At 47.1% G+C, this 27300-nt stretch overlaps 1 protein-coding gene across 1 annotated transcript in view; it reads right to left on the reverse strand.

Moving 5' to 3' along the window:
* Positions 1–27300, reverse strand: part of ATP2A1 (ATPase sarcoplasmic/endoplasmic reticulum Ca2+ transporting 1) — a 45752-nt gene that overhangs the window by 12283 nt on the left and 6169 nt on the right. Inside the window, exons 6-19 of the mRNA XM_084808441.1 lie at positions 19592–19672; positions 19239–19324; positions 17542–17839; positions 15994–16160; positions 15800–15888; positions 13851–13953; positions 10054–10185; positions 8906–9031; positions 7638–7856; positions 5886–6221; positions 2431–2651; positions 2016–2218; positions 1462–1547; positions 1191–1324 (exon numbers count right to left, since the gene is read on the reverse strand). Of these exons, the coding sequence (XP_084664567.1) occupies positions 1191–1324; positions 1462–1547; positions 2016–2218; positions 2431–2651; positions 5886–6221; positions 7638–7856; positions 8906–9031; positions 10054–10185; positions 13851–13953; positions 15800–15888; positions 15994–16160; positions 17542–17839; positions 19239–19324; positions 19592–19672 (2281 nt within the window). The remainder of the gene's footprint in view (positions 1–1190; positions 1325–1461; positions 1548–2015; positions 2219–2430; positions 2652–5885; positions 6222–7637; positions 7857–8905; positions 9032–10053; positions 10186–13850; positions 13954–15799; positions 15889–15993; positions 16161–17541; positions 17840–19238; positions 19325–19591; positions 19673–27300) is intronic.

Below are 27300 nucleotides of genomic sequence, written 5' to 3' on the forward strand. Positions count from 1 at the left end.
ACAGCCGGTGCGAGAAAGAGGGACAGTGGCGGCGGCACCCAGCGCTTGCTTTGGGGGGGGGGGGGGGCTGCTGGCATCTTCGAAGATTCGAAGCTTCACATTGGCCCGGTCAGTAGTTGGATGGGCGACCACCCGGGAATCAGACTTCCTGCACTGAGCAGGGGGTTGTTCTATCCCTTCAAATGAGACTAAGTTTTACCCCCTTCTATCTGCTGCTTCGGCTTTTTTTTTTTTTTTTATGAAGGCGTTATCTTCGAAGAATTGTGGCTTCTCCGCATGTTGTTTTTTTTCTAATTCTGGCATGATCTTTCAAGATTCGAAGATGTGAAGCTTCACATCTTTGAATCTTCAAATCTTCAAAGATCATGCCTGAATTAGAAAAAAAAAAAAAAACATCGCGGAGAAGCCACGATTCTTTGAAGATAACGCCTTAATTTTTTTTTTTTTTAAGCTGAAGTGGCAGATAGAAGGGGGTAAAACTTAGTCTCATTTGAAGGGATAGAACAACCCCCTGCTCAATGCAGGAAGCCTGATTCCCAGGCGGTCACCCATCCAACTACTGACCGGGACCAACCCTGCTTAGCTTCCGAGATCAGACAAGCAGCGCACATCCAGCCTTTGATTTTTGCTGAGGAACATTGAGTGCTGAGGAAGCTATGCGATCAGCAGCCGGAAGACAACATGGGTCTGTTAAGAGCTGTGATTCGACAGGAGGGAAATACAAACACCGCCATATATGGACAGGCAGGGGAGGGGACTACGACCAGATATGGTAGTGAAGGCGGAAAATCAGAGCACATTAAGGGGAAATACCGGGATATCAGGGTATTGAAAGCGGTAGCACAGAAGCGGGAAATTCCGGTTCCAATTTAAGGCGGGTACTGCATGGTGTGAAAGACGGGCGTTGAAACCTCATTGGAAGTGAAAAAAAATGTAAGTGTAGATTGGGCCCTAGGTGCTGTTTTTGTTCTGCTGTTGTTGCATTTTTTAAACTGCGTTTTTAATATATTTGTTTTATTATTGTTTTTATCGAGTTTTTATTTGATTATCTTTTGTGAGACACCCTGAGCACCATTTTCTTGGTGGGTAGGTGGGGTACTAATCAAACCAAATAAACAAAACCACTGAAGGACCTCCATGGCAGTACGGTGTGTGGTCAATGCTGAAGTTGACCCTCACGGCCCCCTTACCTGTTAAGCGCATTGCACATCTCAATGGTGACCAGGACAGACAAAGCCATGGTCATTGGGACGGGAGACTCAAAGATTTCACAGTCCAATCCTTCGAAGTCCAGGTTGTGTTCTGTGCATTGCATGAAATGGGACTGGGGAACAGAAAGGGAGAGGGGGGGGACGCAGGATTAAAACAAGAGTATGGCTTTGCCAGGTGAAGAAATCCCCCACTCCCCATAGAATGCTATTGATCTTGCCCCAACAGCTCCTACAAGACGCCAACACTCACCAACTGGTGGTAGGTCACGCCAGGTCCATCATCAGCATAAATGAACCACCAAGCAGCAGCACCCACGGTGGCAGCTCCGACGTATCCTGTGGGCAGAAGAAAGGGGGAAGGTTGGTGCGAACAAAGGGGAAGGCAAGCAGTCAAGAAAAAGTGTCCCCAAGAGCAGCCTGCAGAGGAACTGGAATGGAGAGGGTTGGGTTGCATGCAGATTGCAAACAGCTGCACTCAGTTATATTCTTAGGCACAAAGACATATGGATTGTTGACTGAGGTTTATGGTACTGGATTAGTAGTACAGGAAGGAGCAGCCCAATTGGTATCATTCTGGCCCACACAGAAGAAAACACTAGGATTTGTCAGGGTTTTCGCCTGGGGCACTGGGAATGACACAGATTTCTGAGTTAAGATTATAGATGGACCATGGGAATGACAGCATGGAATCTGGATCCAAGATAAGCACATCAGGGTAGAGAATAGGGCCCAAGCGTAGGATGTGTGTATACAGGGCCAAGTTCTGGGTTAAGGCCAAGGTGCTGGGGAGAGAGATGCAGTTACCTCCAATGGCCATATAACGGAAGAAGAGCCAGCCGCTGATGAGGGGCTCTTTGGGGCTGCGAGGGGGCTTGTTCATGATGTCCAGGTCAGGGGGGTTAAAGCCCAAGGCGGTGGCTGGAAGCCCATCAGTCACCAGGTTCACCCACAGCAGCTGCACAGGGATCAAGGCTTCAGGGAGACCCAGAGCAGCTGTGAGGAAGATACTGGTGGGGAGAGAAGGCAAATGGTGAGGAGATCAAGGTCCTGTTAAGCAGTAACACGTATACCCCTGTGGCGGGGAGTGGTCTCCCAGCAACTGTCCTTCATCATCCCTTTGCCAGGCCTACTTAGCTTTGCAGCAGGGCCTGCCAAAAGAGAGTGGGGCAGCAGAGGAGCAGGAAGAGGATATCAGGCTGGGGGTGGTGGGGTTCCTTACCAGACGACCTCACCCACATTGGAGGAGATGAGGTAGCGGATAAATTGTTTCATGTTGTTGTAGATGGCCCGGCCCTCTTCAACAGCGGACACAATGGTGGAGAAGTTATCATCTGCCAGTACCATTTCTGAGGCACTCTTGGCCACAGCAGTACCAGAGCCCATGGCAATACCGATCTCAGCCTTCTTCAGGGCTGGGGCATCATTGACACCGTCACCGGTCTACCAGGAGAGAACAAAGGAGACTGATGGGGAATTAACCGAGATACAGAGCAGTGAATATAGCGGTGGGGCTGAGGGGTGGGGGAAGGGTGAAAAGTTCCAAGGCTGAAAGGCCCCTTTCAGGAGGAGCATGTTTGCACAAACAGATGTTTGCCCCATCTCAGAAAGGATATCGTAGAGCTGAAAAGGTACAAGAAAGGCCAAGCAAAGTGATCAGGGGACTGGAGCATCTTTCCTCTGAGGAAAGCCTAAAGCAGAGGTGGGTAACTTGTGGCCCTCCAGCTCTTTTGGCCTACAACTCCCATCATACCCCACCATTAACTATGCTGGCTAGGGCTGATGGGAGTTGCAGTCCAAAACATCTGGAGGGCCACATCCATCCTGGGGCTGGGAAGGGATGAGTGAGAATGGCAGCAGCACTAGCAAGATCACGAGGATTGGCAGGATTTTTTGCCACTCTTGCTGGCCGGCTCTCTAGCCATTCCCAACAACCCATGAAAAAATTGCCCTGCCACATTTGGATGTAACAAAAAGCCACCCTGACAAGCCACCCTAAGCAACCCCACTACACAAGCCATGGATTCTCATGGTGGCTTATATGCACAAAACTACCCATGATGGGAAATCTGCTCCAGGTTCAGACATCACACTAAGCCGTTCTGCAGCCACCCACGATAACAACCCACCTTGGCTTAGCATGAAGTGCAAACCCAGTCAATGTGTAACTCATGGATGGAACTCACGGCTACAAGACGGGGCAATGGCCATTAGATTAGGTGGTGTTAAAAGGGGATCAGGCCCATCTATGGAGAATAGGTCTACAAGGTGTCTAAATGATGGCTAAATGGAACCCCCATGACTAGAGGTGGCACGCCACAGAATACCAGTTGCCACAGCAGGGAATGGCTAGTGCCTCCATGCCCTGCAACCCAGGAACCTAGGAAGGCTGCCTTGTACGGACTCAGAAAATATTTGCATCCGTCTGGGAGCAGACGAGGGAACAAAAGGTGCCTGACAATCCACAAAACCCAGACAGAGCGGATTCTACACGGTCCGTCCATCCCAAATACTGAGTCAGAGCTTTGGTCCATCTAGCCCATTATTGTCGACACTGACTGGCTCTCTGGGGTTTCAGGCAGGATTCTTCCCCACCTGGAGACACCAGGGATTGAACCTGGGAGCTTCTGCATATAAAGCAGGTGCTCTACCACTGAGCAGCTTGCAGGGCACTTGGCTGGCCACTGCAAGATACAGGATTAGACCAAATCTTTTGTCTAATCTAGCAGGACTTTTCTTACATCCAAGTGAGGGAGGAACTGTAGCTGACTTCCCTCAGGACTTTACCCCACGTGGGTATAGTACACTGCTGTAGAGGAGGAAATGCACTCCTAGGTATACCATCATGACGTGTAAAGATTGAGAACATGTCTATTTCTCAGTAGTGAATTCCAGACATATAAGTTCAGTGAAATAGACACATCCATGTCCAATACACACACATGATATGATAGATAGACAGACAGACAGATTGTCAGGGCCCACCTACAGCACTGCGGTGGGCCTTGTAGGTTATAGCCAGGATTTGATTAGAAGTAGCTTGGAAGGTCTTGGGCCTATTCAGCCCCTGGAATGTCAGAGTCTGTGTGAGCTTATCTCTGTCAGTGTTCTCAGTGCAGAGCCAGGGAGAGGCACCCAACTCCCTGTCCACCTGCTGGTCTGGCCTTGGCAGGCAGGGAGGCTGGAAGCTGTCCGTGAGAACGTGACAGAGGTGGGGTGGTGTTTGCAGAAACGTCACCCAGGTTGAAGCATCATTGCTGGAGGGCTGAGCAGTAATGCCTTGTTTAGATAGGGGCCCTGCTGAAAGGCCCTTGTCTGTCAAGGGATCCAGAGGGGCTATCTTACAGTCTTTCCTTTTAAGCTAATGCAAAGGCGAATAGCCTCTGCTAGGAACATCTCATCTTCACTGCCTGAACCCTACTCTGTTTGGATCCATCATCGTCTGGGGTTTTGGAGGCACTCTGCACATGGACTCTCCCTTAATTGGAACTTTGGATTGCTAAAGACTTGCCATGAAAAGTACTGTGAGGTTTTTCATAGACTTCAACTCTGGTTTGCTGTGGATTGTGTGTCTCTGTCTGTTGACAGCTCAGCGTACTGGCAGGCTGGGTTTGATCTACGACTTTTGGACTTTCCTCTGCCTGGACGCAAGCGGTGTGGAGTTACCAATGTGAAAGCAGTGGCCCAGAACTCCCTGCATGTCTGGGTTTACCTTTCCCTTGATCTTAATAGGCCTTGACCAAGTAGCCTGGAGTTATCAACAAAAGATTCAAAGTTGGACTCTATGGGTGAGGTTTTGTTAGGCCTTTCAAGAATTTATCCCTTGATTGCCTGAGGGGTCATTCCAGGAATCATTCCTATTCCTTGGCTTTCCACACGGAGCTTTTATCCTGTGATTGAGATTGCTCCTTCGTGGAAGTTTGTGGGCTCTTTACATGATGCTGTGACCCTCCAGGGCATCTTCTGCACTAAATGCCCTTTGTTCATTTTTAAATAGATCGCAGATAATGAACTATCCAATTAACCCATTGCGTTCTTCTTGAGTTCCCTCCATGAAAAGAGGAAAAGCAGCAAGAAGAGGAGCGAAATCAATGAAAGATAATGGAAGACTCAGATATGGGGAGAAGGAGGGGGAAAGGGATGGGGGGAAAGGAAGCACGTGAAAAAGGGAGTCGTTATGATCCTGCATTTAAAATGGAAGCAGAAAACCCCATTTTAAATGCAGGATTTTAGGCTGGTGTAGAGATGCCCCTTATCTGGGGTTTGGAACCCCATGTAAGGATTGCCTGGGCTAGGTACACCAGGAATCCAGAGTCCCTTCCCTTGTGTTCAGAACCAAGGAGATGGCAATGGGGAAACCACATTGATGAAGATCTCAGTCACCGTAGTAGTGTTTAGCTTTGGACTGTTCTGGAATTACATAGACCCTATAGCTACTGACCATCAGTATATGATTTCTGAAGAGTGTTACCATTAAGCTTTTGCTGTGGGATTCCCTGCAATAAAGAAATCTCACTGATTTGGGCGTCCGGTGTCAGATTGCCTGAGCATGTGCGCTGGGGGGATTGGGAAACCTGACACAGATAGATATGCTTTTTTCATGTGTCATAGGACAGTATTGCCACCAGCCCTTCCCAACCATTCTCCTGTTTCCACCATCACCACCCATCTATTCACCATGGCTGTGATCTCATCGAAGCTCTGCAAGAACTCCACAATCTTGGACTTGTGCGTCGGCTCCACACGAGCAAAGCAGCAGGCCCTCTTGCAGGCTTCCCGCTGCTCAGATGAGGGCAAGTCGTCAAACTCACGGCCAGTGTAGGCCCTGCCGGTTACTTCCGTGTCCTCACTGAAGATGCCGATGCGACGGCAGATGGCAATGGCCGTGCCCTTGTTGTCACCCGTGATCATGATGACGCGGATGCCGGCTTCACGGCACAGCTCAATGGAGCCCGACACCTCTTTGCGGGGTGGGTCCAACATGCCTACACAGCCCACGAAGGTCAGGTCCGTCTGTGGAGGGGAAGCATGGGTCAGAACAGTTGTGCAAATCAGCCTACAAAAGGCAGTGGTGTAGTGGAGGCAGGGCTCGCAGGGACGCAGCCCCGGCACTTTTTCATGAGCAGGGACTCTGATGTCATCTGCCACCCTCCTCAGAATTCCCTCCTCCCTCTGAACTTAGCTGCAGTCCTCACTGTAGCTGTGGGGGGAATGAATTTTCCAAGCAACACTATATTGTTCCATGTTGGAATGCAAAGTCTTTGGGATGCCTTGGTCTGGAATGGGCAATTAAGACCTATTTGCTTCACCAAAGACGTGCTCCTGGTGGAGATGAAAACTCCTAGAACTGGTTTGCTGATATGGATTGACACAGCTGCCTGAAATTTTTGGACTGCCCTTGGAGACTGTCACAGTGAGCTCCTGTATTTCCAAATTTACCACTACACCACTGTGTGTGTGTGTGTGTGTGTGTGTGTGTAGTTCAATCCAGCTGGGTCTGTGGACATTTCTGTTGGAGGGGGAGATATAATGAAGGAGCTTAGGGAAGTCTAATGGATAATGTTGGGGCACTAAGGGAGTGTGCAAGGGAGCTGTGTAAATGAGAAGGGATCTGTCCATGAGGGCTGAGTTGAGAGGGTGAAGCTTCCATAGAGTATCATATTTTGAAAACCTAAAATGTTTGTGTTTGAGTGAGTGAGTGAGTGAGTGAGTGAAACCCTTGCATTTTTTCCTCAGACGTCCAGTTAAAACACCAATGCCTTACTCTCAGCTGCGCTGTTTTTGGATCCCAGTTGAAGGCTGTATATCTTACGAGGTTGTGTACTCTTAGAAGGGGCGTGGCTGTGAGGGGGCGTGGCTGTCACGAAGGGACCCTGCACTTCTGAATTTTCCACTACACTACTGACAAAAGGTACTGGCCCACACAAACTTTTAAAACACAGCCTAAGCATGACATATGAATGAAAGTCATTGGAGTCATTTCAACAGCCACAATGTTTTAAAAAACAAAAAAAACTCTTTCAGACACAGTTTGCATGTCGTAAAACAACCCTGTTTCAGTCCAAAAACGCTTCCAGGGCAGATTATAAGGATTTCTATTAAGACAAGACCCTGCCCTCAGGCTTACAATCTAAAAGACATGACACAAAAGGAAAAGGGACTGGGAGGGAGGAGAAGGAAGAAAGCAAATGCATCTCTGTTGATGTTTTGGACCAGGTTAATCCTCCCAGTGCTATGAATTTCTTCCTGGGAGGCAGCAGGTGCAGCCTCCCAGTGGCCCTTGGTTCTCCGGCAGGTAGATGAGGCCAGAGTCTACCATCCCAGGGATCTTCTGGTGCTTAAGCTAGATGCTCTTGGCTATGGCCCCCTGATTTAATCCCCCACCACATCCTCCCTGTCTCTCCCCATGGGATTTGCCCTCAGCGTTACCTCATATTCAACAAATTTGGTGCAATCTTCAAGAAACATGTCTTCTCTCTTTGGGGGGGTGTCACGGGTGGCCAGCGCCAAGCAACGGAGGGTGTCTCGTCCTGTGCCCCACTCCTTGATGACTCCCATGATATGGTCCTTGACATTGGGGGTGAGAGGAACGCGGGTGGTGCCCACACGGATATAGTTGCAACGGTCAACCACACCCTCGGGGGCACCCTGCGCATGAGGAAGAACAAGAAAAGGGTAGAGTGACTTGAGGGTAAAAGGGAGTTCTGGGTGGCAGCCGGTGCGTCTGTATCACTATTTGGACCCAGGTACTAAAAACTGAGGTTGGAAGTTCTAGAAACTGTTTTGGGGGGTAGAAATAGCAGAAGGGGTAATACAGAGGCCCTCCATTGTAATAATCTAATCCTCACTGTCTCATGTGTGACTGCAAGAGAAGCTCACATGAATGAATGTTCTTCCATAAACAACACTCCCAAATCCTGTAGATAGAAAACTAGCTGTCAGCGAAAAGGGTTCTAGCCTAAATGTCTCTCTGACATGCTTGCTTTCTACGTGCAGGGTTTGGGGGGAAGGGGTATGAAGGAACATTCATATTAACCCACACCTGCAGTTCAACATAGTACAGCCCAGACAAACGTTGACCACTTCATGTACAACTTTGTTCAGGGGTATTGCTAGGCCTGGGCCTGGGGGGACCCAGCCCCAAATCTATTTCCCAGGGCCCCAGGTCTGTTCCACAGAGCTGAATGTCCACCGGTGTCAATGGAGAGGGGTTTTTCCTCAGCTTAAATGCCATGCAGGGGGCAATTTTCAAGGGTGACTGCAGCTGGGGTGGGAAGGGTTAACTTTCCCACTCCCACCTGCTGCAACCCCTAGCTCCGCCCCACCCACCTCCTTAAAAAAAAAAAAACACCAACCAAAAAAACTTCCCAGGCATGACAATTAAGCTGAGGGGGGAAAGTTTTTCCAGTGGGTTTGGGATATTCTGGGTCAGGGTGCAAATTATGTGAAGAATTGCTTTTATTTGAGATTATTTGGGTCAGAAATTAATTGGCTGGCTTTTGTGACATTTAGATTAATCCTAGTAATTACTTCTAAATTTGCATATATAAATATAAATTAGCATATGCAGACTTTATGCAGATTTGCACTGTATGGACCCTTGAATCTTTTAAGTGCAGAGCAACACCTCTGTGTGCATTCCCTAGTTGCTGTGGAGACCAGCTGCAGCCTGGGGTGGGCGAGGTGGCATCGCTGACCTTGATGAACATCTTGTTGCCGACAGCAGCCCGGGAAGCTTTTGCTGGGGAGCAGAAGACAGACATGGACTTCCTGTCACGGGAGAACTCCAGGGTGAATTCCTTCTTCATGAGTTGTTTGATCACCTGGGAAAAGGGAAGAAGGAGAAGGGGAAAAGGGGTTTAAACCCACTCCCTATTGCCCGCCAGGAGGAGGCCCACAGAAGACCCACTGACCTATCTTACAGGATTGTTGTCACAGAATCATAGAATCATAGAATAGTAGGGTTGGAAGGGGCCTACAAGGCCATCGAGTCCAACCCCCTGCTCAGTGCAGGAATCCAAGTCAGAAAAGTTGTCAAGAAGATTTGTGAAAGAATATGAATACTCAGAAGTGCTGCATCAAGGGGTGCAGGACCTCTTTCAGACCGAGGGGCAAATTCCATTTCAGAGAAGCTCTTGGGGGCCACGTTGCAGTGGTGGGTGGGGCCAAAGGCAAACGGGGTGGGGCCAAACATACCAAAAGAGTCCCAGCATATTTTAGCTTAAAGCTCTTACTGCCAGGAACTGAGCCTTAGGAGAGGCACTTTTCTGTTTAAACATGCATAGGATTGCACCTGAAGAGACCCAAGGATATACCCAGAGTGGGGTGGGGACTCTTGTTGGTCAACATGAAACAGCAAAACCCTTAACCCAAATACCTGAATATGTTAACATATTAAATAATTGTACTACTATAAAATGAAAGGACAACAACAATGATCATGGTAAATAAATAAATGTCAAATGCCTCTATATCATCACAGTTCCTGTGTGTTTATTGTCCTGAACAGCATACGCTGGAAATAGATTTAGTTCTTACTAAGATATTGGATAGAATCCTGCATTCATGGTTTTCTTAAGGAAGAGACAATGGCTGTCTGTCTGTCTCACATATATACTGAGAATTCAGGGAGTGGAGGCCCTATAGCTTCCCCTCCATTGTGGCTATGGCTTCAATCCTATGCATGCTTAGACAAAAAAAAGTCCTACTGCTCCCAGCATAAGGCTCTCTCGGCTGGGTCTCTTCACCCATTTATCTGTATATAACTGTAGGACAGGTGCCTGGACAGAGTGGTGGAGCAATACAGGGCCCTGAAGAAAGGCAGTTCTGGGGAGCCAGTACTTACAGCATTGCAGGCATTGGCGCGCTCCACCTTGGAAAGGTTGCGTACGTCTGTGTTGAAGACATTCATCTTTTCAACCAAGCACGTAAGGGCAGTTTCAGTGGCTTCACCCACTTTCTCATATACACCTTTGGACTGGAAAAGGCGACAAGGAACAAGGGAAGAGAAGAAGTTGTGAGTTACACATGACGGATCAGGCATGCTCAACAGCTGCAGGGAGTATGATGGGAGATTCATCCTTACAAAGGGGTCAAGAATAGTTTACTTACTTATTTATTATTATTATTATTATTATTATTATTATTATTATTAACATTTATATACTACTTTATCTGCTAAAAAGCCATAAAGGAGGTGTGCAAAAATTTAAAGCAATAAAACTGTAAAACAATAACAGCAAGAACATTATGGCACAATCCTATGCCTGTTTAGACAGAAAAGAGTCCTACAATTCCCAGCATTCCCCTAGCCTGCCCATACTGGCTGGGGCATACTGGGAAATGTAGGATTGTTTTTCTGTCTAAACATACATAGGATTGTGGCCTAAAACAGTAAAAACATTAAAGCAACACATTTTAGAAGGCTAAATTGAAAAGATGCCTCTTTACACCCTTTTCAAAGGCCAAGAGAGTGGGGACCGATCATAGTTCTTGAGGGAGTGCATTCCATAGTTGGAGGCAATACAGGAGAAAGGCCTTTCACACGTGCCAACAAATGGGCCTCTGAGGGTAATGGTGCCCTCAAAAGGGTGTCTCCTGCAGATTTTAGAACTTCGGCAGGTTCATAGCGAGACAGGTGGTCCTTTAGCTAGCCAGGTCCTAAACTGTTCAGGGCTTTCAACAGTCCTGATACTGTGCTGCCTTGCTGCTACATTTTGCACCAATTGAAGCTTTCGGACACTCTTCCGGGGTAGCCCCTGTAGAGTGCTTTGCAATAGTCTAAATGTAATGTAGCCGGGGCATGGATAAATGTTGCCAGCCAGGCCGATTCGGCAAGGGTCGCAGCTGGCACACCAAGCATAACTGTCAGTGGAGGCTGGTGGCTCCGATGTCAGCTGGGTGGTGAATCCACTCCAGGTTTCAGTCAGAACTCTTAAGGAGCTATCCAAGGTGCAGAGCCACCTTGGATAGTTCCTTTAGAGTTCTGACTGGTTCTGATTGAAACCCGGAGCGGATTCGCCATCCTACTGACATCAACGCCACCAGCCTCCACTGGTAAATCTGCAAACACACTCTGTGCCACCGCCACTACCTGAAGATCCGGGGGCAGCATGGGATCAAGAAGCAGCCCAGAGCTATGGCCCTGATCCTTCACGAGGAGCGCAACCCTTTCCAGAGCAGGCTGAATCCCAATCCCCAAGTCAGGCTTTGCTTTCCACTGACCGACAACACCTCTATCTTGTCTGGGTTCCACCTCAGCTTGTTCACCTTCACCCAGCCCATTACTGAATCCAGGCAACGTTCAGGGGGTTTGACTGCTTCCTTGGTGTTAGGTCACAAAGAACAATAGAGCTGGGTGCCATCAGCATATTGGTGGCACCTTACTCCAAAGATCCAAATGACCTCTCCTAGTAGTTCCATGTAAATATTAAATAACATGGAGGACAAGATAGAACTCTGTGGGGCACCAAAGGCCATGGAGTTGAACAGTAATCCCCAACACCACCTTCTTGACACAGCCTGACAAAAAGGACCAGAGCCACTGCAAACCAGCATCCGCAAGGCCCAGCTCTGCCAGATGGTCCAGAAGAATACTATGATCAATGGCACTGAAAGCCCCTGAGAGGTCCAAGAGGATGAATAGGATCACACTCCCCCTATCCAGTTGCTGGAATAGGTGATCTACCAAGGCAACCAAAGCAGTCTCAGCCCTATATCCCAACTGAAAGCCTGATTGAAATGGGTTCAGATAATCAGTTTCATGAAGATGGAGTTGCAACCTTTTCGATCACCTTAGCCAAGAACGGGACATTTGAGACTGGCCTATAGTTAGGCTGATCTCCTGGGTCAAGGGAAGTTTTCTTAATAAAGGTTTTTATTACTGCCTCTTTTTAAACAACCCCCTTCTGCAAAGAAGCTTAATCACTTCCCTTATGCATGGCATCAATCCCACCTTGGCCAGTTTAAACAGCCAAAAACGACAAGGGTCAAGAACACAGGTGGTGACCCTCACCACTCCGATACCCTGTTCACATCCTTGAGATCCACAGGCTGAAAAGACTCCAAAACAACTGGACCAGCAGTTGCTGATGTTACATTACTCTGACCAGTCCCAATATTGTAGTCCAAGCCAAGCTAAATCTGAGCAACTTTATCCGCAAAGAACGTGGTAAGTTGTCCACTGCGAGCCATCGACTACTCCAGCTCCCCCTCTCCAGCATGCTGGCAAAGGAGGCATCATCACACAGTATGGAAAAGCATCACCAGTCTATTCTGTGCTGACACGATGGTGCTAGAAATGTGAATTATTGGCTCCTCCATTGGCAGCCGTTCTACCTGGCTGCATCTGAAGGAGGGGTGAGACACAGAAGTCCCCTCTGTCAGCTCTGAAGAAGAGCCAAACCAAAATGACCTCTCGCATTTCACCACCCCATTGGAAAGGGAGGCATTTTGAAGGAGGCAAATTTCAAGAGCCCCACCCCTACCCCCAAATGATTGGTGAAGAGCCAGGACAGAGACATCTGCCAGCGGCCATCTTTAATTCCCTGTAATGCTAATGCCCCTGCAGCCAGGCTATCTCATGGCAGAGTTTCATTCTTGGGCATTCTGGGGCGGGGGGAAGAATGGCGGGGCCCACAGTCAGCCACCTCTTTCCCCCCATATTGCCCCTCAATGGTACATTGTGATGTAGCATCGTGCCAGTGGTATTGTGGGAGATTAAAGATAGCAGCTGACAGCAGTGAGGGACTTGAGGAGTGCCTGTGTGTTTTCCGCCCCCCTGCCCTCAAAATTGGATTACATCTTCCAAAATACAATAGAAAGGGGATAATTTCATACACACCCCTTTCACTGTGGACTTCCCTACATTTAAACTGATGCAACAGCCATTCCCTCTGTTCAAGTGTTCCCAGGGAACTGTAGTTTAGTGAGGGAGGCTAAGGGTCTCTGGAATTCACTCGGGATGAAGGCTTGCCTGGTGCTGAATGGTATGTCTTTTCTGTGCCAGGTGAAGACCTTTTCATTTGCTCAGGCCTTTTAAGATCCTTTAGATCAGTGTTAAAGCTTTTAGTCAGCTGTTCTGTCTTTATGATAACTTAGTTGCTGCTAGTTTTATTATTGTAACGATTAGTAGGTTTTTAAAATTCAGTTGTGTTTTGCTGTTTGAAATTGTATAAACATCTCCGGAAGGCTGAGCAGCAGCTAATTAAAATCTCATAATACATTACTAAATAAATAAGGACACAATTACAGTTATGTTTTTGACAGAAAAAGGCCTACAACTCCCAGCATCCCCCAGCCAGCCATGGGACTTTTTCCTGTCTAAACATGCATAGGATTGTGCCCTAAGGGTGCAGTCCTATGCATGTTTAGACAGAAAAAAGCCAACAACTCTCAGCATGCCCCAGCCAGCCATGGCTAGCTGGGGGATGCTGTGAGTTGTAGGCCTTTTTTTCTGACTAAACATGCATAGTATTGTGTCTTAAATCTCTTAACAGAGAGTTCCCGCTGCCCTCACCACACTACAATTCCTAAGGTTCTTTGAGGGAAACCATGACAATAAATAATAAATAAAAGGTCTACTGACTTCAATTAAAGATAAATGATGGCAGGTAGGCTAGGAAACCAGAGAGAAGCACTCACCTCATTGAAATCCAGAGAGGAGTCATTGCAGAGGGCACAGATAGTAGCCAGTTCAACGAGCCCATCATACTGTCCAGCTCTGACGTGCTTGTCATTCCTCAGACTGCATTTGCAAAAGAGCAAGCGAGGGTGGGGTGGGGGTGGGAGAAGGTAAGTCCCATTTAGGTAGGAAAATTACAGCAGAAAAACAAATGCCGGAGAGGTGGAATTAGGGTTCCTGGTGTCACGGCAAGTCACTAACCCTTTGACCCTTTGGTTTTAGGTTTGTGGTTAAGGTGCTGGTAATGGTTGTAAGATATGGGGGGCGCACTCCATCCTCTTCCTCCTGTTGTTCAGGTTTATGTTTAAAGGGAGTGTCAGGGAGGACGCCATGCCATCTTCAAAAGGTTGCAGGAGGATTAGGACTGGAGAAAACGGAGAGCAGGAACAAAGGCTTTCTTCACATGGAGCTTTTATCCTACGATTGAGATTGCTCCTTCACAGAAGTTTGTGGGCTCTTTACATGACGCCGTGACCCTCCAGGGCGTCTCCTGCACTAAATGCCCTTTGTTCTGATTTTAAATAAATTGCAGATAATGAGCTATCGAATTACCCCATTGTGTTCCGCTTGAGTTTCCTCCGTGAAAAGAGGAAAAGCGGCATGAAGAGGAGCGAGATCAATGAAAGAGAATGGAAGACTCAGATAGGGGGAGAAGGAGGAGGAAAGGGGAGGCGGGAAAGGAAGCAGTTGAAAAAGGAAGTCCTTGTGATCCTGCATTTAAAACGGAAGCAGAAAGCCCCGCTTTAAATGCAGGATTTTAGGCTGGTGTAGAGATGCCCACAGACTAAGCACTATTCAGGCATTTGTTTCTCCATGTGATTGTTGTCATGTGGGGAGGAAGCAGGGATGAGCATGCTCACCTTCCCCCTCCATCAATCTCCATGAATTGGAGGGTGGCTATCTGCAGTGGGGAGACTGTTCTATTCATGTGGGCTCACCATGCTATAGCCAGCCCTGGAAAACTCATGGAGGGAGACAGGGACGGAGTCTGGTGCATTCATCCCTGCCTCCTTTCCACACAATGTGAACTGCATGGAGAAACAAACTCCCGAACAGGGCTGCAGGGAGAGATGTCATTCAGCTTGATGGCTTGGCCCCAGGATTAACAGAGAGACAAGACGCTTTTGCCTTGGGTACAAACTATTCAGAGGTCTGAGGATATTCAGGCAACCTGGGGATGCAAGAAGCATCGCCCACATTTCCCTCTCAAATCGACAGGGTGATGGCAACACTAGGAGTTTAATGTAAGAAAATGGGAGATGCTACATTTCTCCAGTGTGAGGTGAAGGTTAGGAATTCGAAATAAGTTTAAGGGAGTTTTAATATTAGCTAGACTTTGTTCGCTTGATTTGTATCCTGCCATTCCGCCCAAGGGCTGAGCGCTGAATGCCTCTTTCTAAGGTGCTCTCCCATCCACATCCTGGGCTGCCCGCAGACCTGCTTAGCTTCAGAAATGGAAATCGGGCATCTCCAGACTGTTCTCTGTGCCCATTATGGTGGAGGCAAGAGAAAGGAGAGTGCAGGAGTAGGCAAGTTGTGGTCCTCCTACCAGTTCTAGCCAGCATAGCCAAGGCTAAAGGATCACAGGAGTTGTAAACGTAAACTTCTGGAGGGCCACAAGTTGCCTAACCCTGCTCTGGACAAACACATTGGGCTTTAAAGGTTAAAAAAGGTGTTCACCCAGTTTGTGAATGAGTGGGAGTGAGTTGTGGGAATGAGTTGTGAATGAATGGGAGCAAGCAAGCATGATGGCTCCTGCCCACTCGCCCGCTCACAATGCACTAAACAACCAAGATAGGGAGTGTTGTTGTGTCATCTGAACTGGGTCTGTATCTCATTTCTTCCTCAGGGTGTAGGATTAGGATAACCGGATGGGGTTAGTGTTGGAGCTTATTTTGAGGTTACTCACACTTCTCCTTCAGGGGCATAGGTGGAGCCAGTGATAGAGAACTCATTCAGAGAGCAGATATCTCCCTCCACTTTGTCAACGACGAACATCTACAAGAAAAGGGGAAGGAAGAAAGACAGGAGGCAGCGTCAAGGTGACCAACATGGGCAATGGGCAACCGGAGACAAAAGTGCCGCCATCAAGCTTCAACGCACCTTGCAAACAGACATTTGGTTGGTGGTGAGGGTGCCGGTCTTGTCTGAGCAGATGACGGAAGTGCAACCCAAGGTCTCCACGGAGGGCAGGCTTCTGACAATGGCATTCTTCTTGGCCATACGGCGGGTGCCCAGGGCTAGGCAGGTGGTGATGACAGCAGGAAGGCCTGAGGAGGAGGAGGGGAAAGATTAGCTTGTGGAATGAGTGATGCATTCAGGCAGGTGCCATCAATTTACTAGCTTTGATTTCAGATCATCCTAAACCACCTTCATTCCCTTTGGCTCTTGCTACGCACAATGCCACCTCTTGTCTGGATTTCACTGGGAAATTTGCCTTTCCTAGCTTCAGGTTTATCATAATGGAAACCAGGGTTTTAACTGATAAATGTGATGGAAGGCTGTAGCTCAGTACGAGAGGAAACACTTTAAATCCGGAACATTCTAGTTGCAATCTCTGGGATCTCCAGTGAAAGCACCTCAGATAGGAGGGATGAGAAAGACCTTAGACAGTTGTTTGTGTTGACAGAGTGAGACACTGATCACTTACAGCTTTATGGCAGAATGAGCCAAAGTCTAATTCAGGGATGGGGGGAACCAGTAGCCCTTTAATTGTTTTTGGACTCCAACTCCCATCAGCCCCAGCCAGCTGATGGGCTGGTATGATGGAGTTGTAATCCAACAACATTTGGAGGGCTACAGGTTCTCCACCTGTGAACTACCAGGAGACCCTTCTTCTAAATTCTATATTTCCCACTAACTGCTGCCAGTCAGAGTAGGCAACACTGGGCTGGATGGACCATAGTCTAAGACAACAATGGCCAATCCTGGAGAGGCTGAAAGTGCTGGAGAGGCAGGCAGGAAGCAGGGTAGACCTGGATCTATGCCATAGCTAGGCCCACGGGCTTTCCGGCTCCTGTCCATGAGTGTCACAGACTTCCGTTCCTGAGTCACTTGTACCACAGGCTGGCCATCCATAATCTAACTCTGTAAGGCAGCTCCTTATATCATGTTTGCATATACAAGAAGAAATGTACATTAATTATCTGGTGGGAAATTATATCACGTTATAAGAGAGAGATTCATTCAACTTTTGTTTTACTGAAGATATGCCACAGCTATTTGGCACTGGGAATCTGCACATTGTGTAACACAGGAATAGCTTTAAGGGTGCAATCCTATCTAAGTTTAGGCAGAAAAAGGTCCTACAACTCCCAGCATCCCCCAGCCAGCCATGCTGAGAATGTTTAGAACTGCTTATTTAATGCTCTATTCTTCAATGTGCAGGTGATTTTTTAAAATAATGTTTGTAATTTTATGCTATTGTTTTCTTCTAACTCCTTTAGTTTTTGTAAAATATCTGAACAATTTTTCACAGTTAAGTACACAAGATAGTGAACAAAACATTTTTTAAAAACACCAACTGCAGACAGAAAAATGAAAACATAAATATATGATGACAGTAAAATCTATTTTTTAAAAAAGCAATTGTCTGGCACTCATTCATCCCAAGACAGGTGGATGTGGGAACCCGGAATAGCCTCGGCTGACCTTCTGGGATGGCAGCCACGGCGAGGGCGACAGCAATCTTGAAGTAGTAGATGGCGCCACGGATCCAAGAGCCGCCATGGACGGGGTCGTTGAAATGCCCGATGTTGATGAGCCAGACAGCCACGCAGATGAGGGAAATGACCTTGGACAGCTGCTCGCCAAACTCATCCAGCTTCTGCTGCAGGGGTGTCTTCTCTTGTTCAGTGGCTACCATCTCATCACGGATCTTGCCAATCTCGGTGCTCACACCTGTGGCGATAACGATGCCTATGGCCTTGCCTGCACCGATGTTGGTACCCTGCAGGCAGGTGGGGCCGGGGGGAGAAGAAGGAACCATAACAAATAAGGAGATGAAGGGGATGCTCTACTAATATGTTGGAGGAAATAACATCATGGGGGGAAATGGGAGCTATTTCAGCCAAAGGTGGCTTTCAGCAGGTCTGTGTGTCATTCCACAGTTCTGCACAAGAACATAATTTACATCCTGGGAATCTCCGCTTTCACTTTTTTTTAAAAAAGCAAGGTTTCTAGTCCTTATGGCTGCCGAGGGTCCTTCAAACAGACTTGTTTACTCTGGCCTTCCCTTGATTATGTTTTATTGGACTGTTCTGCTCTGTAGCTGCAGTTATGTTGTAGGTTTTTAGTAATGGTTTATTGCTGGTGTTCATTGTTTTATGAATGTTTGCTGCCTTATTATTGTATCTGGGTTTTTAAAAAAATTGTATGAATTTTAATGTTGTACGCTGCCTTGGAAGGGCTTCTGCTTTGAAAGGTGGCCTAGAAATATTTTTAAAATAAATAAATGCATAAATAAATATGCTAGAAGCCTATACCATTTGTATACCATGTTCGCTGTCATGACTCCCCTACCACCAAAACAGTCTTTGGAACTGAAGTTTGGCAGAGTGCTGAGAATTTTGTTAGAGATCCATCTGCCACCTCCACCCCACCCCACCTGTCACAGAATTGCAACTCCCAAGATTGGGGTGGGGCTTCAGTGCGCGCAGGCATAGGAGAAGCAGAATAACTTCATTCAAAACAAGCAGATCTATGCCATAGATTTAATCGGCATAATGATACAGCTCGCAAGAATTTGGGTTGCTTTGGGCCTGCTATGTCTCCCCAGTAATATGTAGCTGAAAAAAACAAACGCCTGACAGACCGTCACATTAGCATTTCCACCTCATGTTCCCAGCTGCTGCTTGACGGAGCATGGAAATGTTAACATAGTGATATTATTGTTCTATTATCCTTTTCTTACTTTGTTGTACCTTGTGGCTTTATATTTTGTGCGCCACCTTGGAAGGGTTTTGCCCTAAAAGACAGCTTATCAATCGTTTAAATAAATAATAAATAAATATCACATTGTGCTTCCCCCCACATTACATATTACTGGGGAGACACATGGAATCCACAGGCCTGCACTCTTCCCTCCTCCGCATATCTCCCCAGTAACCTGTTAGCTGGAATAAAGTGTGATGTAATCTCATCATATTAGCATTTCCTCTCCCCAGCTCTGCTTTGTCGGCTGCTGCTTGAGGGGGCAGGGAAACATTAGCATGGTGATGTCACATCTTTTCCCCCAGCCCTGTCAAATACACATGACTAGGGAGATGCGGTTCAGTGGTGCCCGTGAGCCTCCCTGCAATGTGGGCTTGTGTGGGCAGGCTTAGATTTTTCAGCCCTGTCGCACTCACGGAGAACAGCATGTTCTTCTTGTCCTGGTTCACAGCACGGGGATCTGGGATGGGATCAGTGTGTTTGATCACGGAGACGGACTCACCTGGAGGGGGGCAATAAAGGGGCAGTAATCATCTGGTCTATTCACGGAGGGGCTACAATGGACTGAGTGGGCACAGGCAGGGCATGCTTGTACGAATCACACCCACTGGACGTAATCACCCGCAGACATGTGCCTGTCCTTTTAGATTGTTAGCCAATGGGCAGGACCTTTGCTAATTTTACATGACATATATTATATACTGCCTAATTCATTAAGTGCTAATAATAATAATAATAATAATAATAATAATAATTCAGTTCACCGTACCTGTCAGAATGGACTGGTCCACGCGTAGAGTGGTGGATTTGATGGAAATGATGCGGATATCAGCTGGCACTTTGTCACCAACTAAGGAGAGAGAATGAGATAATGCTCATGAGTTTTACTTACAGATCAGTAATTGCTGACTTCTTTATTTATTTTTTCCAGCTGCCAATAACCACTTCCTGTCTGTTGAAGGGGAAATGCGGGGTGCACATTTTATCATAAGCAAAGAAATCCAATCTGTAAGGCTGCTGGGCCACTGGCATGAAAGAGTGCGGCAAGAAGCACATTAAGCAGTGAAAGGTACCCATGAGCCCAAATAAAATCCCCATCTCACAGAGGGAGCTGCTCCCTGCCTCGTGCCTAACAGCCTTTGCTGGGGATAATTCAGCTGCACCTCCCTTATGTATGATTGAGCTATTCAATCAGCCCGGATGCAGAGATGCAGCCGAACAACCTGCCATTGGAAGAGGATATGCCTTGCACCTCTGCATGAGTCACTGCTCTGGGAAAGTCTCTTTTCAGTCAGTAGGCATTGCTCAAAACAGTGATTCACCCAGACACACACAAGGGGTGAGCTCCTCTGCAGGCCGATAGTTCTTACTCTTACTCCCTAGAAGAAATCCAAAATCCACAGTTGGGCAATACCTTTATAGGGAGGGCACTGATCTGGGAGAGAGGAAGCAGACCATAAATGGAATGGCTCAGCCTCACTTCACATCTGTACCTGGACCACCAGTAAGGCAACCCCATCAAGGTAGTGCCAGATGTTTCCCTCCCAACATATGGACTAGCCACCCCTCCATCAGAACTGTCTGCAGCAAGAATACTGAAGGGGCCAGAGAAGGGAAGGGAGCACTGTAAACACAGCATAGACATGGAGTGACCTACCCTCCATGCCAAGTGGGGCTAGGCTAGAAAAAACCCCATCTGCGGTGGCCACAGGAGGGCGGTAGAGGATACTGTTAAATCCAGGTCACTCACTCGGGGGTGCTTCCAGATGGACAGCTCCTAGTGTTATCAGTCAAAAGGCATCATGCAGCTATTCTGTCTTCCCCTTCATAACGGATTTTTTTGTGGAAAGAAAGAAGACAGAAGAAGAAATGGGAAAACACAGGAGAGGTGCAAATGGAAGACACTGTGGCCTGCACCCCCTGTAAAATGCTGTGAATGAAGCGGGGGAATTGCACAGTAAAAGCCATCATCACCACAATGGATGAAAAGGAAAGGAAGAATAAATACAGGCTTGGTTGTTTAAAGACTAGCAACAGAGGAGGGGGTGGGATTAAGAGAGTTGAAGGTAGCTTGAATGAGGAATCATGACTCAATAGGATGGGGCTCCTGCACCTTTAAGAGTTGTATAGAAGAGGGAATTTCAGTAGTTGTAGATGGCATGACAAGCTAAGCAACCTAGGAAAAGGAAGGAAAGGTTCCTCCTGTGCAAGCACTGGGTCATTACTGACCCCTAGAGGGACGCCGCTTATGCTGGCGTTTTCATGGCAGACTATAGCAGGGTGGTTTGCCATTGCCTTCCCCAGATGCAACCTAACCTTTCCCATAATATCCTAGTTTCATATGTGCAATTTTAAAGAGCATATCTTCTGGTTGAAACACATACACTCCTTGCAAAAGGAAGCATTCCTTCCACATTACAAATAAATGCTGTATTTATCATGTATTTTTTTAGAAAGACTTGTGAAAGTTCAACCATGAACTTTGAAATTTCGAAGTCCCCAGTTGGTAAAACCAAAAATCTGTGTAATTTCTCACTCAGTTTGAGATCACTTAGGTTAAGCCGTTAAAGCAATGGACTTCTTTTTGCTGACATTTTTATGTCACTGTTGGCTTCCCCTACCCCACATTAACTGATTTGGTGTTACAGAGGTTTATAAATACGTATCATAATATATATTTATTTATTATCACATTTTTATCTTGCCATTCCTTCAAGTAGCACAGAGCAGCATATATGATCCCCCCCCCCTTTTCTTCACAATGACCCTGTGAAGTAGACTAGGCAGAGATATGGTGACTAGCCCAAGGTCATCCATTCATTCATTCCTTATATTTCTATTCAGCCCTATAGCCAGAGCTCTCTGTGTGGTTCACAAAAATTAATCCAGTGAGCTTGAGTTTGAGTGGGGCTCTGAACCCCAACCTCTGTGGTCCTAGTCTGACACTCCAACCACACTGTCTGTCATTCCTTTAGGAAACTTGTATTGGAGTGACAATGTAAATGCCAGAAGCAAATGCAATTGTTTAAAAATGAATCAATTAAAATTAGAGTCAGTTTACTGCATCTATTGTTAATCATTTTTAAAATGTGGCTACTCAAAATCAGTTTCCTCCAATATGTTTCTATTCCACTATGCTGTATGCATCCTGATTCAGAGCAATCTGGATGATGGATTATGCACAACAGAGTGTAATTTTTTCACAGGATGCTTAGATTTGTGGAAATCTTTCCCAGGGAAACAGCAATTCAGGTTTGGTTTGGGGCTTATTTTTATTCATTTATTATTAACATTTATGTACTGCCTTATTTGCTAAAAAGCCATCAAGGCAGTGAACAACAATTAAAAAAAACACACACACAACTTAATACAACTGTTCCTGTTCAGAAAAAAAGTTTAACCCTGATCTGTTTCTTCCACTTCTCTCTGCTGAGCTCCAAAGAAGAGTCCTCCCTACACCTATCACACATCACACCTAAGGACTGGGGAGAAATCCATCCAGTTCGCATTTTAATGCTAATGTGAATTTACCTAATTTTGCACTTTTGAACCACTATGCGAACTAAAACTCATCCTTCAAAATTCACACTTCTCTGAATTTTGCAGTGGAGTTCTCCCATCAAAAAATGCATACAAAAAAAGCATATATTAGAGGTAATAACATTCAAAAATGCATTCTGTTAGGAAAAGTGCTTGCAACAAATGTGTATATTAGGCAAAAATGCATACAAAATGCATATATTAGGAGAAATGTGCACAAAAATGCTTATGAACCTTCATGCAAACTTTTTTAAAAAATCTCTACATTCAGAAGAAACCAAACTTCAGACTGGAGAAATTCCCAAAGTTTGAGAGGAACCAGACTTAAGACTGGAAAAATGAGAAACTGAGAGAAAACAACATTGACAGATTCCTCCATCCCTACTCACACTCCATGGAAATTTGCCTCCTCTCTCTCTATTCCCTGCTAAATCAAGTCGCATCTACCCAAAAGGGCTCAGCTAGGCTGTGTCCCTATGCCCAACATCTCTCTTTCTCTCTCTGCACCCCCAAGCCCCCACCATGAATTCTCCCATGACCAAATTATTTTTTTTTTTATGAGGTAGCATATAGCTAAATATGAACTTGAGCATGGAGGACAGGAAGGCCTGGCGTGCTATGGTCCATGGGGTCACGAAGAGTCGGACACGACTTAATGACTGAACAACAAATATAGCTAAAACCCATTCCAAAGTACTTGATGAGCCTCCCTCAGGTTATCCAGTGCACCCAATTACACCCAGAGCATTCATAAGGAGCCTAAACAGAGAAGCATTGCTTGGGGGGTGCAAGACAAAGGGGTCTCCTCAGAGATGCCTGGTTTGGGGGATTTGCCTGGGACTGAGGTGCCCTCAGGACTGAAGAGTGCAAGCTGGGGGAGGCAGGGGCAAGATTTTTCTCCTCTGCCTTAGCTCCTAGCAACACTCTAGAGACAGCACCCCCATCCGGCTTTCCCCTTTGACTGCCCCCCGCCTTGTCCATTTCACAGAGCACGGTAACCCTAGATGTCCCCATGCACCCCAGCTCGCTTTTCCACCCGCGCATTAAGTGTCTCTCTTGCTCCCTCCTTGCCTGCCTCATCACATTCCCGAGGCATCACCAGCTGCCTGCCACTGTCCATACAAGGCGAAGCGGTGGCTGGGCACCATCCGTCACCCTGTTGCTTTCTCTCCTTCAAGGAGATGGAGAGGTCATGAGTTCCCCTGATGGGGAGGGGAATGCAAGGCCTGGCCAGACTGGGGGGAGGGGGGAGAGGGAGAGAGAGAGGTGGCAGAGACCATGTTGCTCCATCCCCAAAGGTGATGCGAAAGCCACTTGGCCAGCAGCATTAAAACACACACACACATCAGATGAGCCACTCATCGTGGGCAACAAGGTGCATAGATCCTTTATCAGAATTAATTCCTGGATAAATGCCCCACCACAGGAGTGCAAGGCCCTTGGCTTCTTTTCAATGCATATTATTTACCTGTGGCATCCCACCCTCCATCCCCACTCCCCACTGGATACTGTCATCCCTGCCAACAGGAGGCCAGAGGCAAAGATGGGCAGGACTCCTCTACATTTACGAGGGAATTTGTCCAGGGCTGGCTTGTCACACTGGGATGAGAAAAGTTGCACCTGAGGGAATTCCCTCTTCTGTGCAACTCTTAAAGACACAAGCACTTCACCTTCTTCCCTCACATCTGGTCACCCAAAGCATGTGGCTTTTAACAAGGAGGAGATAAAACCATGGGTGGTAGGTGGGTCTGGTAATGAGCTTCTAACTGCCCTAGCTAGGAATGGAGCCTCCACGTTATGAGCCTGTTTATCTCTCTGAGTATCGGATGCTGGAGACCAACAAAAGGGGATGGCTGTCACCTGAATGCCCTGCTTATGAGCTTCCCTGCCTGGGGCATCTGGCCGGCCGCTGTCAGAGCCTGGCTAAGGGCGCAATCCTATGCATGTTTAATAAGTTCTACAACTCCCAGAATTCCCCAGGCAGCGCTGGGAGGTGTAGGACTTTCTTCTGTCTAAACATGCATAGGATTGTGCCCTAAATGGCTCTTTGGCTTACATTTTCCTACTATTTTAAAGGCGGCATCTTCTCTAGTGCAGATTTGTTGATCCACAATTATGGTAGGAAAGCATTTTATAAAGACATTTAATAAATAATAAGCTAAGGCTGTGAGGGGCAACATTAAGAAGCATGACCAAGTGAGTGTGCATTAAGTGTGACACACACACGCAGACTTTCTACTCCTATGCTCCCAAATTGAGGGAAGCACTCATCAGGACTTTCTGGACTTTATCTTTGAATTGATTCAATGGATAAAGGGTGTGTACACACACACACACACACACACACACACACACACATTAATATATATCTGAGAGGGGTATTTTTCCTCTCCATTGCCTCAAATAGGACAAAAGCAGGGACCTCACAAAACCTCCCTTAAAAGAAAAACAGGAGCAGGCCTGCTGTGTGTAAAGTGGCCATGTGTCTTCCTCTACAGAGGTCATTCCTCTATTTGAAGGGCTGTCAGAAGACAGTCCCTCTATTTGAAGGCATCCTTTATCTGAACACCTGTTCAAGTCTGGTTTAAAGATAAAGAACTATAAGCAGGGAGAGACAGGGGCCTTGGCGTTTCCTTTCAGCAGTTAGCACCTGGACAGCAGACTGAGCAGGCAGGTACACAGGCCACCACCTAGTCACCATCTTCCTCAGTAGAGTGAGATGTATTGTTTTTCAATTTAAAATATGGAGATTATTGCAAATGTTATGCCAATTGGTGTCCTTTGTTCTCGTTTTAATGATACCTTTCCTCTTTTTTCAGCAGTGGGTAAGCGTCCACCCTACTGTGGGGACAGAGACACCAGAAACCTCACAGGGCTTCAGGGAACATCTGATTTCTCTCTCTCTTTCTCTCTCTCTCTCTCACACATGCACGCACGCACGGCAGGGTAGGAGACATGCTGAAGGAGGCTGCCCAATCCTGTGGAGGGGGCTGCAGCAGGATAGTGTGTGTGGGTGCCCTTTATATTTTGGAAACACTTGTGCAACTGGCTGTGTGAGTAAAAGATCTTTGAATTAAATTAATTCAGAGAGAAGGGAGGGGACATTTTGGCTTCCGGCCCAGCTTTGAGGACAGCTGCTACCCAGTAAGTGCAGCTGAAGGGGATTCCTCAGGGCTCTGTTTTCACTGCCTTGCCTCCAGCCTGCGCCTTCCATGGGGACTGTCTGTTCCCAAACATCCCTTCCCTCTCTCGCTCTGCCTCCACTCTAGGGTCAAGACAGGCCAGCCCCAAGGAGTAAACAAGCGACATGATGGAGGGACAGGCATGGCTGGGGGTGGACCATGGAGCTTTTGCTGAAGCAGCATCTCCAGTAGCCCCCCGCCCCCCTGTGGGCTTGGGGTTGAAGGAGGGCGCTCTCTGACCCCACAGGGAACTGGTGATGCTCCCCTCAGATTGTGGGTAATTGTTGCTCCAAGCCCAGCATCACACAATTGGGCTGGTTTCTATAGTGCAGCCTTCCCCAACCTGCCGCTCCCCTGGATGTGTTGGACTACAACTCCCAGCATCCCCAGCCATCACATGGTGGCTGGGGATGCTGGGAATTGTGGGCCAACACATCTGAGGGGCGCCGGGTTGGGGAAGGCTGCTCTAGAGACTCAGAAAATGGTGGGGGGATGCCTAGATAGGGGAGTCTCTACCTTGCATAACAGGAGAGACTGGCAGAAGCAGACCCCTAAGTATGGGAATGGAAGGAGAAACAGCTGGTAAGCGCTCCCTGGAATTTGCTGCAATTGACTGTCCCAGGAAAAACCTAGAGCGGGTAACCCATCAATGACTTTTCTAATAATGAGGATTTCATTATGGACACTGTTAAAAAAGACAGTATTTCAGTATTTTGAAACTCGCTCCATTCCTTGCCTCTGGTTGACATTCACCCAGTTTATCTTATCAACTCCAAACAATGGGGAGAGGCCTCCTGCTGTCTCCCCAGACAGAAGCTCAATCCTGAGATCTCCCTGTAACTGCCTCTCCTGGTAAGAAGAGGCCTCCTTACTCCCCTTGCTCATTTCAGCCGGAGGGAGTAATTCCTTGCCACGGTTGACAGTGACTCATATCTCTAACAGTGGTGATCCTCTACTCAAGGCTACACATCCTTTATACCCAAAATGACTGATACGATCATGCCAGTCCGTCACTGTTCAGTCTTCATGCCCTCACTGTTCCAACGGAGCACAACCCACACATACCACGTTCACGTCAACAATGGCTTCAGCTTAACAAATGAACCCTCAACTGGCTTTTAAGTCCCACAGTGGAGGAGATGCAGGAGCAGGACTATTAACTCCTCTTAACAGCCCAGCATGGGCCTCTGCTCCTGATTTGTTTATCTCTGGGAACTCTGCCAGAGTAGGGCTCATACTATCTTCTTCCCAAAACGCCTTTGTCATTCGTAGAGAAGTTGACCTCTCTCTAGAAAGCACAGCAGAAGAGAGCTCTGGGATATCCTCCTCTGACTTAATTGACTATGATCCTACTTGGTCCATAAAGACCAAGAAGGTCCATAAAGACCAAGTATATCAGTGAACCACAGAGAAGCCAGGTGTGCTCTCCTGGATGGCCCCTACAGGAATACCTAAGGCTGTTGACCTCTGCTCATTTGAATGCAGCCATTTTGAACATCACCCCTGATGGCATTGGTCATCCTTTAGTGACATCCAGGGTGTTGCTAGATTTGAGGCCCAGGCCCGTAGGGCACAAATCGATATAAAATCTGCATGTGCTAATATCTATCTATTTGTCTGTCTGTCTGTCTGTCTATCTACAAATTTAGAAATAATTACTTGGATTTATTTAAATTTTATAGGAGGGAAATCATCTCAAATCAAACAAATGCCTCAGTTAATTTGCAACCTTGCGCTGGAAGCAAGAGATACTTGG

Source organism: Heloderma suspectum, chromosome 6 (assembly GCF_057233095.1).
Source record: "Heloderma suspectum isolate Gila_16-S chromosome 6, 16-S_ref, whole genome shotgun sequence".
Taxonomy (NCBI): domain Eukaryota; kingdom Metazoa; phylum Chordata; class Lepidosauria; order Squamata; family Helodermatidae; genus Heloderma; species Heloderma suspectum.